Source organism: Homarus americanus, unplaced genomic scaffold, assembly GCF_018991925.1.
Source record: "Homarus americanus isolate GMGI-L3 unplaced genomic scaffold, GMGI_Hamer_2.0 scaffold30108, whole genome shotgun sequence".
NCBI classification, from domain to species: Eukaryota; Metazoa; Arthropoda; class Malacostraca; order Decapoda; family Nephropidae; genus Homarus; species Homarus americanus.
In genome coordinates this window covers 954,876-968,470 of record NW_024748109.1, presented here as the reverse complement: position 1 = coordinate 968,470, position 13,595 = coordinate 954,876, and the positions used below count along the sequence as shown (strand labels likewise).

Here is a 13,595-nt window from a genome sequence, read left to right as displayed (position 1 = left end):
TCCAGAAAATGCCTCAAATTTCACCATATCAAAGTAAGTTTCTTTCTGTTTAATATACCGGAGAAGTTAGGTAAGGTTAGGTAGGTTTATTTGGTTTGGCCTATTCTTCATACCCACAAATGTTAAGTACCATTTATTTAAAAAAATATAAATCTTTTAACATATTTCCACAAACTATAACTATAACAGCGTTTTTATAATTGTTTTCAATCAATTTCGCTCGCGGGTTAGTCCTATATAATTATTTTTTTTTACACTATCTTTGTGTTTATTCCTCTCTCTGGAAGCACTTGTCGATACGTTCATTTAACAACAGATAAAACTAAAAGACACGAAAACTTAAGGAAAAATCTGTGCCTTACTTTTGGCCCCATAATACTAAGAGAATGAGCCTAATTAAACTCGGGCAAATGGAGATTTTTCTCTATTATTTAATGTCCTAATTCATATCAACCATTTACAGAAAATGCATCTTACACCCCCATTTACGAGTAATAATTTCCATACGATCCTTAAGAGATTCACAGTTCGAGGCGTCAAGTGGGTTTTCGATATACAGTACTGTACTTCTGTTTCTTACTATCACAGGCTACGGGGTTCTTTAGGTGAAAATGGACAATTGAGATGGGTTGTGATTACACTAATTTAAAACACTTTATATCTGGAGCTAAAGTGTTCAAATTTTCTCTATAACCAAACATTACCGGTATATCATAAATCATTCAGTATTGATGGATAACGGTATATTATGATAAGGTATTGAATTATTGCTTTATAATTATGTATTGATATATCTATATGGGTAATGATTCGGTCGTATACATAAACGGAAACTAGTAAAAAAAATTAACCTAACCGTACTAAAAAGTAGTCTTATTTGGCTCTATCTCTCTCTGTATAAAAATCAATATGGTATTCCATCCATGTCTACCATTTTTCACCTCATATGATTCAGAAAACAACCGATATTTTTTTCCGTAATCGATTATGAATTTATTCCAATACCGGAGTTGTTAAATATTTATTCTATTATCTAATTACTGTCATATACGTCTGTTCATTTATGGGTGTTATTGCATTTCCGCACACAACATTCCTACCCCTAATCTATTACCATATTCGAATAAGACGTCTAATTATAAGATCATTTTCTTCTATCATCTATTACATTACCGTCGCAAATGTATAATAATGGAGATAGCTTATCCAAAATTTTCTATTTCCTTCCAGTAATCTTGAGTCATTATCGCCTACCTCACCTCCCACACTGTGTCTCTCCTTCATACATCATCACGCGTTTGGTTTTTTTGGAGGGGAGGGGGGAGGAGTGGACCAATTAAAATGATATTATTTAATTCGCGGTATTTTTGGCCTAATCAAATTCGACTTTTATTTTGGGTCTCTTATATTTCGAAATTCAAATTCATTTCCGACCATGGAAGTCTGCGATGGGTGTTACTTCAATTTTATGGAGTTGACTGCGAGTTTTGGGGAAAAAAACGAAGAAACTATAGCATTTTTTTTCGATCTCATAGTGTTCTCCCAACCTCAGTGTTATACTTCATCAGTTCTTGGGAGAAGCTGCCAGCCTATACCCACTGTTAAGCGAGAATCATCACCAGTAACCTGTACTAATCTCAGAATCCAACGACGGTAAGAAATAAGTTATTCAATCATATGGTGAAAGTCAGTTAGGTTAAGTAGTTTGTTTTTCTAGTGTTATTTTGTGTATTTTGTATTCGCTTAGCCATAATTTTTGTCGGAAAACGCCCCACAAAAAAAAACCCGACCAATATCCGACGGAAATGAAGGTCATAACCTATCTAAACACATAAATACACTTGAACAAATATTTATGTTGTGTGCACTTACGTAAATTTACCCATTCATGTATGATCTTATTATAAAGGTTATCAGAAGATTCCAATGTATTGTACGCATAATTTACAGCCTAAGTATAGTACACGGCTTCATATCCCATCAAAGTTCAGTCTCGTCCTCGCCATTCTATCCTGCAGAACTTTTGACTACTGTATTAACCATGTTTTATATCCTGATTATATAATACTCTGGAACTTCTTTTTTAATAAATTTATAATAAGTTTCCCGGGGTCACGAATTAACGCCATATTAATTGTAGTTGTATACCTACAGTACCGCCATTTTAACTATACACTACGGCCAATTTAAGAAACATATACAATATCCTCCTGCATGAAAAAAATACACATAACTAATATAAAAAAAATACTAAAACTAACCTGTTTATATCCTCATGGCTCTTGTAGTCCCCTTGGCTGAACCATACTGTACATACTGGAACGGTTTTCTTCAGCCAACAGATTACCTTATATTCTTGCTGTAACGTCTAATTTCCACCACTTTCAACACACTACTCGCCATGGTGATCATTTAGGGAGCACTACACTCTTAGATAATATATAAAGGACTCATTTTACACAGAGTTCAGAAAATGTCAGTGATCTCAACAGTTGAATGAGAAAGTGATGATTGACTGACTGAGGGTAAAACAAACAGCAAACTCTACTTGTTAACTGAAGAATAAAATCGCACCTAACATTAACTAAAGCACAAAAATTATATCAGAAAAATATAAATTATATATTGTAATTTTATATTAACTAGATACATTTCTTTAGCATAGATAAAATTAATGTGAAGAATCTTTTCCTAAATATTCTGTATTTTTGTTTAAAGTTACTCATTGTTGAGTTAATGTAAAGCCATATTTTATTCTTCTAGATATTTTTGTTTCAGCTATTTCACTTGTTTTGGGGAAATTTAATCAACCTTACATTCCTTTGTTTTCCAGTGACACTAGCAGGTCGTGTCCAACAAGGATAAAATACTGTTTTTTGCCCTTGGTGTCCAACATTGCTCTTATTTACTGTATACTTCTCTGCTAATACTACAGTCATGATCAGATTTATTTATGTGTGTATGAGTGCATTTATCTGTGTGTGGGGGGGGGGGGTAAATTGATAAAAAATATGATTTTATGATATAGAGCATTGTGGGTATCTAAAATCACTATGCGACTATAGCGTGCGGTCTACAAAGATATCTTTTGTCTAACCTGACCTAACCCAAGCTATCTTATAGTATCACCGATCACATGGTGCATCCCAGTGCTAAGAGAGTCGTACAACAAGCTTGCCGAGCCCCTGAAGATCCTGTTCTGTAAATGCTTGGATGAACAAAAGGTCCCCGGTGATTGGAAAATGGCTTACGTGAGTCCTATCTCCAAGAAGGGCGATCGTCATTCCACAAACAACTATAGACCGGTACTATGTAAAGTACTGTACAGTACTTGAGAGCATTATCAGAGATGCCACGATGGAACATCTACTACGAAACAACCTTGTAAGGGATTATCAACACAGTTTTATGCCGGGGCGCTCCCGCTTAACACAATTGCTCAGGGTATTGGCTATTTGGACCCATATTCTGGAATGAGGTGGTAATATCGACAATATATATAGTCCGTCCTCAACTTACGACGGGGTTCCGGACCGACGACCAGGTCGTAAGTTGAAAATGTGAAAATAATGCATAGAAATTCTTAAATGAAATACGGTACAGTAAAAGTAATCAACAATGAAAAATGAATAAAGTGTTACTGTGCACTTATTTTAATGTAATCAGCTGATTGCGCACGGGGCCTCAATAATTTTTTAATTGTTGATATCATCGTGAGAGAAGCCTAGGTCGCGTGAAATTTTTTCAGTACACAGCACGATAACTAACACCAATGATGGCCAAACACCAAATGAGCGGGCTACGGCATGGATGCTGTACACCACGAGGCGGCCCAGCCCACACTGTCATATGGGACGAAAACGTTTCGATACTAGAAAATACGTAATTTGAAAAATAGTTTATACAACTGCGGTGGTCGTAAGTCGAGGAGTACCTGTACCTAGATTTTGCCAAGGCTTTCGACAGTGTACCCCATGTAAGGCTGAAAATCAAACTGGAAGGGTCCGGAATTCGGGGAAAAGTCCTAGTGTGGATAGAAGAAATTCTACATGACTGCAAGCAGTGTGTGGTGGTTAATGGCACGAAATCATTATCTGTACCTGTCACAAGCAGGGTACAGACAGTGCAGTATATTGGGCCTGCTGTTGTTTGTTTGTTTCATAAATGACATGCCTGACGCTGTACACTCCTCCATACAAATGTTTGCGGATGACGCCAAGTTATTTCGGGAAATCAAGAACCAAGCAGATTGTGAAGAACTGCAGAAGGATCTCTGTGAGCTCCAAGATTGGTCGAAGAAATGGCTGCTGAGATTCAATGTCATGAAGTGTAAGAGGATGCACCTGGGACGTACCAACGGTCAGGAGGCGTATCATATGACCCAACAGGATGAAGAAATTGCACTACAGTATTTGAGACTGAATGTGAGAAGGACCTAGGTGTGTATGTTGACAATGAGCTGAAGTTCTCAGGCCATTGTGAGAAGAAGGTAAATCAGGCAAATGAATTATTAGGTCTTAAAAGAAGGTCGTTCAGATATCTAGGTCCCTCGTAACGATCTTCAAGAATGAGGTGCTTCCCCATCTGGAGTACTGTCACCCCGCCTGGTCCCCGAGATATACTAAGGGCTGTCAGTTGATTGAAAATGTTCAAAGGAGAGCCACCAAACTGGTGCCTGCATTTCAGGACCTCAAATACCCAGAGAGATTGAGGCGCCTGAACTTGCCTAGCTTATACAACAGACAGGCAAGGGGCGACTTAATTGAGGTGTATAAGAATCTCAAGGGGCACTACTCAGTTGAGTGTCCTTACCTGGAGCTGGCGGACACTTGCCCCACAAGGGGTCACAGCTCAAGGGTGAAGAAGATGCAAGTCCAGAAAACTGTGAGGGCAAACTTTTTCAGAGTGAGAGTTGTAAGCTCTTGGAACAATCAGCCAGAAATTGTTGTGAGGGCACCGAGTGTGAGCTCTTTCAAGACCAGACTTGACCAACACTGCGTAACAGAGACATGACCGATCGCCCAAGCGGCTAACGAGCAGATCAGTAGTGAAGAGGATAAAAGAAAGGAAAAGTATTTCTTCATCATAGATTTGCATAAGACAACAATATCAAGGATACTACTTAAATGCACAGAATATACAGGCTGTTAGAAAAATCCCTTTGCTACCTACTTAAAAATCTTAGTTGTTGAACTGCAGGAATAACATTATAACATCAATGATTTGAGAACCAGATTGTATTTTATGAATTAGGAAGTGATAGTTGATACTGTACTTTGTCAAGCTTTTTGTACACAATGGGAGATCCTGATACAATACTTACCATGTTAAGATGCGCTTCCTCAACTTAAATACTGCTCTGATTTTTTGTTGGGGAGTCTGTCAATATTATTAAGACTGTACCATAGTGTTGGGGTTACACTAAACATTTAACACTAAATGAAAGACCTTTAACACACACACAAACACATAATTTAACCAAAGCTGTAATGAACCCTTTTATTCTTATTTTCTTTTAAATGTTTTAAGGAAATACAATCATCTCCATCAGTACTGTAAGTTGAAATGAAAATAAGTATTCTTTTGGCTAACAAGCAGAACTGTTTGTGTAAATAGACAGTACAGTACAATATTTGAATTAGCATATACTACAGGTAAATAAATAAAACATAAATATCAAAAGTCACAGACAATATTAATTGTTACACATACTATAACCAACTCTCAACATAGTTTTCTTTAATAGACAAGCTGATTTATACAAGGGATCAAATTTGAGACTACAGTAATGCCAATATTTGCATTCAGAAGAACAAAATACCACCAACAGCCATGATAATGAGGCGCTCGGGTCAAGAGGAACAAATCAGCCAACTAAAATCTAACAAATGTAGAAGAAATTTAACATAGTTTGAAAATACACTAAAGTTCCTATTATTTAAGACCAGTTTCACTTATCTTGTGTGCTGTGCTACAGAGACACACACAATATAATGTGCACGAAACAAAACCACTCGTATCTCGAAACATAATTTTGGTTGATTCGCTCCCTCTTACTCCCATGGCCTCATATAAACCAATAAAGGGAAACCAGTGTAGTTCTATAGGTCATCCTAGGGTGAGGCGATCAACCAAGATGTACGCAACAGAACTTTGACCTCTATCGTATAAGTTGCATGGCATGGTAATGCCTGTTAACCCAAGTGATGTTATACTCTTACAAGATGAGAGAGAGAGAAAATAGGATATACAGTAAGGGGAACAGAGAGAGAGAGAGAATAGGATACAGTATACGGAATAGAAAGACAGAGAAAATAGAAACTTAAGGTTAAAAGAGACAGAATAGAGGGAAAAGAGAGAGAGAGAATATAGTAGTACTGTACCTGTTTTTGTATTAAGACACAAAGACTCAGGAAAAAATGCATATGCCTCACTAGAAAGTCATTATTAAAATCACAAAAAAATCCCAAGACCACACAGTGGCCAATACACTGCTCTGCACATGGAATAAACCAGACTAAACATCATAAAACTGATGTATCACCACAACCATATAAAGGAAGGTCTACTTTCCTGATATTAATTCGTAAAGCACAGAAAACAGTAAATTGAAGGTAGTCAAATATTACCTCTCATTACTAGGATTGATGTTATCTCCAGAAATTAATCCATCTTTATAAATTTCCTGTGAATGTATCTGAAGAAGTTGTTCATTATCTCAAAATATTATGTTGTATGAACAGTTTTCTCCTACAATGAGAAATATCAGTTATTTCAAGAATGTGTTTTTTTAGCTCAAGATTTTTTTCTTGAGAAATTCTCATTAACTCCAGAATTCATTTACAGTCTCAAGAAATTCATTATTATCTCAAGGAATGATCTATCACCATGAGAAGTGATCTACTGTCTCTGGAAATGATCTGCCTTGAGAAATAATCTTTCTCTAAAGTTGATCAAGTACGGACATCTCTAGAAATGATCTCTAAGACTGAGGAATATCTCCACTACCACCGACTGCAGCTCTGGACAAAGGTTCTGTTTCAACCTAAATGTTTCTTCTCCAAATTTACATGATAAAACACATCAAGCTATAGAAAAGTCTAAGTGTAAATTCAATGTCACTTTGGGTGTTGTCTTTATATGCCATCCTAAGTCAACCTGTTAAGTATAGGAGTACTGTACACTCTAAAACACACAGTTACTGTAAAAATATCCCTCCACTTTGATCTTGCCTTTAGTCACGTGCAAGATTGAGATGTCATGGGATAGTCAGTTAGATGCATTCTGAAAATCTAGTCACAGGAATGGATAGCAAATGGACCCTACTGGATATAAGCATCAGATGGCTTTGTTGGCTAACTTTGGTCAGATTGTCTTGCTATTTATTATTGTTGGTTACCTGCACTGTCTTGGTATGGGTACAGTGAAAATTTTACACCTGGATGGTCTACATACACTGCACACCTGTACCTGCATTGACTTTACAAATGCTGAATAAATATTATTATTATTATTATTATTATTATTATTATTAGTTTTACCCTGAATTAATATTATTATTATCATTGAGAATTAGGTCCCTGGTTAGCAACAATAAGTGACAGAGCAACACTTTCATCCTTCTTTTAGTCATGTGCAAGGTAGAGATGCTTTTTCTTTGTCGATTTGTAAGCAAAGATCTCATTGTCCAGGATGTAGTGCTGGTACAGTAAATTCATCTGCTGAACATCCAGCTGCCTCAGGTAGTCTTTGATGTCACTTTGGCTCAAGATTTTATTATTATCCGTTGACTGAAGAGACTTTGATGAATGCTGCTGGAGGTAAACAAAAAAATATTAGACTATTAGCTTACCGTATGCTGTTGGTGAAAGAAAAATATTTATAAGCTTTAGGGGTTTTACAAAGAGAATTGTTATCCAAACTTTCATTCATAATGAAAGAAAAATGTTTCATGTTTTAATCATTTCAAAGATAATGGTTACCGGTATAGAATCTTTAACTCTTGCTGAAAGAAAAAAAGACAAAGCATTTGAGTTTTTGCAATAGAAACCATGATATGATTTGGTGAATGTTAAGAGAAGTAACATTTCTGATTAAGAGGAACATTCTGCTTCATAGGTAAAGTGTGAAAGGCTTAAGTAATGACAAAGGAAGGTAGTGTAATAAATTGAAAAAAGTGTTAGCTTTAAAGTTGATTATTTTTAATTTACTAGTGTAGATACAAAAGAGGAAAATATGGAAACCACTGGCCTCCACATTAAGACTTAAGGAAGGATACAAAAGGAGCGACTCACATCTTTGTATGTCTTCATGTTAGTTACTGAAGCGAGGAACTTCTCGTCTTTCTCCAGAGTCTCAGCGGTCAGGACTATGTCGTAGTCAGCAGCACACACATTACACTGAGCCCAGTACGGCGTCCAGCACTCTGCCTGTAACACATATTATTGTTAATCAAGATTCAGATGGCATTTATCATTCTACCTGACACACCTTACTGTTTATAAAAATCAGAGGACATCCCCTACTTTACCTACAATATAACTTAATAACATTTTGATGGTGACCAGCACATACTGTACACTTCGCCCACCTTTGTCATCCAGTCCTCAGCTGAGTGCAGGGACCTGGTAGAGTCCAACACATACTGCACAAACTCATGAAAGGCTGGATAGCGGGGCAGTTTCTGCTTCTTTTTCTTCTTTCTATATCTTGCCACTATCATCTTCTGTAGTTTCTCAAAGTAATCTGAACAGGGCTTCCTTGTGGCTATTTTGTCCAGGTAAATGTAAAGAATCCTGAAAGAGTCCTTTATCTTGAATTATCTCTTTGATGGAGGAAGGGAAGACAGTGATTTATGGGGATTATATTGTCTAATCTAAGCTGTCTGTCTCAATGTCTCATGTTTCAAGGATAAAATTGTCTTACTGAAACGCTATTTCAGGATAAGCGTAAGTGAATATTATGCGTAACTAAGATTCTATACAGTATATACATACAGTATATTGTACAGTACTGTATAAACTCTATTACTTCACCTGGACAACCTAGGAATCAATAGCACTACCACTGAGCCTTTAAGAGCTTAAAAACAACTGGTCTTTTTGATTTAGCATTGAATACCATTTGTCTCTGAGAACAATGTTGGTCTCTCAAGAGGGTTACTGGTGACATTTCACAAGTACAAGTACAATAATAAGGTCAAGAGGGGACACACACACACATTAAAAGCATCAGCTACACATAATGGCACCAGGCATGAGGTAGTACCTTATCAGTGGGTCTCTCACTACCAAGACCCGAAGACCGCTGGTGAACACCCGGGTCCTCTCAGATGGGTCAACCTCTGTTACGTGAATCTTATTGAACAACTCCATCATCTGTGGTGTTAGTGATGCCTGTAGGTGAAAAACATATAAAAAATAATACCTAAACCACTGATGTTATACATATCAAATGCTTGGCTTCTTTGTCAAGGGTACTAATTTAAATATTTAACTGCATCGATTTAGGATTCACTATTCATCCGTATTATTTAAACTCCATTTAATATAATGTACTGTAGTGCTTAATGTTTGAGTTTCATAATTTGTTTACTCATACTAGGTGGTGTATAATATCAAGTCTTCCAATAATCAGTTCAATACATAATATATAAACTGTGAGATGACAGACTAAAAGAAATCCAATATCAAGTAAATGTTGAACTAGTGGTTTAGATGTACAGACGGGTCCGACTAATTACCCAAATGTAGCCGCAATGAAGGCAAATAATGGTCCTCCATGAATAAATCGGACTGCCAATCACTTCTGACTGGTATTTGGTGTCACGAAGTCACAAAAAATTGGAAAACGTAATTTAATCTGAGTTAATAGATCGCGTGCTTGTACCGAGGGAGCGAGTAATTACCCAAATGTACCCAAATGTAGCCGCAATGAACTCAAATGATGGTCCTACAAGAATAAATCGGACTGCCAATCACTTCTCGACTGGTATTTGGTGTCACGAAATCACAAAAAATTGGCAAACTTAATTTAATCTGAGTTAATAGATTGAGTGCATGTACCTAACCTAACCTAACCTCGACTAGTATTTGGTGTCATGAAGTCACAATAAATTGGTAAACTTAACTTAATCTGAGTTAATAGATCGAGTGCATGTACCTAACCTAACCTAACCTAACACAACTCAGTTTAAATTAAGTTTACCAATTTTTTGTGACTTCGTGACACCAAATACCAGTTGAGAAGTGATTGGCAGTCCGATTTATTCATGTAGGATCATTATTTGACTTCATTGCGGCTACATTTGGGTAATTAGTCGGACCCATGATATACTGTATCAGCTGAAGGCAACACTCAAAGAAAACAGAGCTGCAATTTTGTTTATCAAACGAAAATCTTCAAATAAATCTCCGAGCCAAGATACTGTACTTGTACTAGGACACTCACCCTATATATGGGACATAAGATGATGTTAGGATCGTGGTTGGTGTACCAGAGGAGGTGGAGGGGCCTGGAGGTTGCCAGCTGTGGGCGCGACTTGCACATCTTAGTTATTAAGTCTGTCCTCTTGATCATTATCTTCGTGTGATCCTGGAGGAACTCTCGGTCCTGTAAGAAAATAAGTAGGATGCAATTGTGGCATAAGGTTCAATCTCTGGGTCAAGTGAAGATTACGTACCTGATGATTTAACACCTTAACACTAATTTAACCAGACCCACCCAGGTAACATTAGTAATTAATCAAGAGAAATGAGCTGGGGTGTGTAATCTTCACGTGATCTTCATCTTTATGATAATGTCATGTGAAAATTACTATGTATGCCCCTGCTATATACAGTATATCTAGTATACTGTTTTATACTATACAACCCACAGTCTGTTTTGAAGATAGAGCTGAAGTCATACAACTGCAATAATTATTTACGAACTTTGCTATAATACCTTTGTATCATAATGCGTTTTCTCTGTCTTTCGCCAGACAAGGTACAGCCCATCTCCCTGAGAGAACTTGTGTGGGTTTTGATGTAGAGTACTGTACTGTAATTTACCAGCACGCGTGTTATTACTCAATTATTTTCCTTGCAGGCTGAAATGTGTGGCTTCATTCCATTATCCATCCGTTATAATGTTAATTCTTACTTCGTTGCCTTAAATTTTTAATAAACCTTTGATATATTTACCACCAGTACAGTATGTTTTAGCAGAGTTCCTTAACAAGACGTTACTGAAAGTTTTCCTTCTTTTTTTATCTCACGAGCATTTACCGGTACTTACTGTCTGTGACTGAAACTAATCACCTGTGCAGACTACCACCACTGCTAATACAGGTGGGCCTTACTAACCTTCTGCGTGTAATTGGAGAAGTTTAGGTTCTTCAGGAAGGATCCGTGTGAAGGCTGCATCACAGGGTGTCTCCAGGTCACTCCCTTCTCCTTCTTGCAACATTTATCCTCAAACATATAGTCAGAGCTCATCTCACTCTCACCACCTGCTTGTGTCTCCACCCCAGCATTCTTTTGCGCCTCCTTCAGCTCTTGTCTCTCTCCCTCGGCACTCTTTGGAATCTGCTTCAGGAGGAAAGTCTGTACCTCATTCAACGAGAGACCAACACTCGTAATACGCCCGCTATCATTGATCTGGATCTGTGTGCTCGTGTTTTGTGGCAGAGATCCTACTGTATAGTGGTGGTAGTACACGAAAAATGCCCCGGCGAGGATGGTGAAGGCCAGCACACGGAGGGTCTTGCTGTTGGCGTAGTACATGATGATATTCCTTCCTCTCTCACTCAATCCACCCCATCCCCCAGCACTCTTGCCTTCCTTCACTCTCATTTAAGCTAGCACTGATCTACTGCTGCAACCTGATCATGCATAACATAGTGTACAGTACTTCCCATCATAATTTCAGCCATACTCTTCTCTGTGTGTTTAATTCAGAACTGTGATATCACTGACATATAATACTCGATTTTTCAAGTCACACAGGTCCCTGGAACACTCTTATCCCGCCAAGCAGTAAATCATATGTGAAAACAGCACTTGTCAGTGATCTAGGCGGGCACGTATCACCAACACGTACACCCTGAACAGCAGCTCAACAACAACTAAAGTTGAAGGTGGAGCCTCCATAATGTAGGTGGAGCCATGGCCATTAGCCGGCGTAGCAGTTAAAAAAGTGGTCTCGGGGAAAATGAAGTGTTTGCCCAACATATCGTACGGCACTCCTGGCAGAACGCTCTGAGATTCCGTGGCGAGCAGAGCTGGTGCGTGGCGACTGGCAGTAGCAGTTTGAGTCGTACTTCTGGCACTTCAATTTTACCTAACACTTCACTTTTTACTGCTACACCGGACCCGTCCAGACAGTCCTTCTCCCCATCGGCCCTCCTACTCATCCACCTCCCCCCATTGGCCACTAGCACTCCTCCTCAAGTGTACCCCAGTCATCCCCTCCAATCCCAATCATCGTCTTGTATCCGAGACATCTTCACTTGACTTAAGCAAAGAGTGACAATGACGATGGAAATGCGGTATTCTGTGACCTTTTCCAGTGAATAGCTTTATATATATATATATATATATATATATATATATATATATATATATATATATATATATATATATATATATATATATATACTTGTTTCACTTCTACCTTTCCCTTATTTTTAAAACATTTTTCTCCACTAAAAGCTGCTCACTGTCTATAACACACTCTCCAAAGATACACTCTCAATATTGTTAACCTTTCCCTATAAACACCATCAAACGCAGTTTCTGGACAAGTTTTCTGTACATTTCTTTCCAAGGTAAAGTTGTAATCCAAATATACCTGTGTTTCATCAACCTTGTGATAAAATCCCCTATCTGTTCTAGTTTGAAAACGCGTAACCTTATTTCCCGTATAATTTCTAAAGCGATTTGTGACGAGTAATGAAAAACTCTGCACAAAATTGGTGTATATTTTATTATTTGTTAAAGATGTATGATATGAAAAATAACGAAAATTTTCAGGTCGCAGTACGATACTTCGAGTCACAACTCTCAAGGGCTGACACATAACATGGGGACGGGGTACGATATAGGGTAGGTTTGACATGGCCGTGGCAGATGTAAACAACAGTGGATTTGTCATGGCCTTATAACGCTTATGGTTCTACTAAACACTTGTAAGTATTCAGGGATTCCCAAGTTCGTGGTAATTAACTAAAAGGCACCACAACGTCTAATTATTGGTAATTATTCGTGAATTAACACAATGAATGATATGTAATATTTTCTTCCTGGGAGTATACAGTGAACCCCCATTTTCGAGGGAACAATGAACGCAGTTTTTGTTCGTTTCTTAAGTGAATGCTCTCAGGCCTCAGCGATTTATGGTAATCTTCGTAAATTAGGAGCAATTTCTTGGATTTGAACCACAGGAAGATGATAATGTTTCTTTTAACAATATGGTCACGTCATACTGTGTGTTATTTGAACCATGTGAACGATATGTGTAGCGCTAGTGTGTGTTAGAGGTATACTACCGTCTGGGAAGATATTGGAAGCATAATGTATTGTCTAATGATGGACCCTAATGCCATTTGGCATCAC

General features: G+C 37.7%; 1 protein-coding gene across 2 annotated transcripts; it reads right to left on the bottom strand.

Moving 5' to 3' along the window:
• Positions 1 to 5,676: 5,676 nt before the first annotated feature.
• Positions 5,677 to 12,128, bottom strand: LOC121880060. 2 transcript variants are annotated; one of them, XM_042387066.1, is made up of 6 exons: positions 11,346 to 12,128; positions 10,450 to 10,611; positions 9,268 to 9,395; positions 8,591 to 8,795; positions 8,295 to 8,429; positions 5,677 to 7,814 (listed from the first exon to the last, which is right to left on the bottom strand). In XM_042387066.1, the coding sequence occupies exons 1-6, from the start codon at positions 11,832 to 11,834 to the stop codon at positions 7,626 to 7,628; spliced, it is 1,308 nt and encodes a 435-aa protein (XP_042243000.1). In that variant the 5' UTR covers positions 11,835 to 12,128; the 3' UTR covers positions 5,677 to 7,625. The 2 variants fall into 2 exon arrangements, with proteins under 2 accessions (XP_042243000.1, XP_042243001.1); XM_042387067.1 differs by having other exon boundaries at positions 5,677 to 7,811.
• Positions 12,129 to 13,595: the final 1,467 nt, after the last annotated feature.

Excerpts from the sequence above, each read along its gene's own strand:
- LOC121880060 (XM_042387066.1), bottom strand. The coding sequence starts at position 11,834 with ATGAGAGTGAAGGAAGGCAAGAGTGCTGGGGGATGGGGTGGATTGAGT. Across the intron at positions 10,612-11,345 it reads TCTCCAATTACACGCAGAAG|GACCGAGAGTTCCTCCAGGA; the intron begins GTTAGTAAGGCC and ends ATTTTCTTACAG. Across the intron at positions 7,815-8,294 it reads ACATGAAGACATACAAAGAT|CAGCATTCATCAAAGTCTCT; the intron begins GTGAGTCGCTCC and ends GTTTACCTCCAG.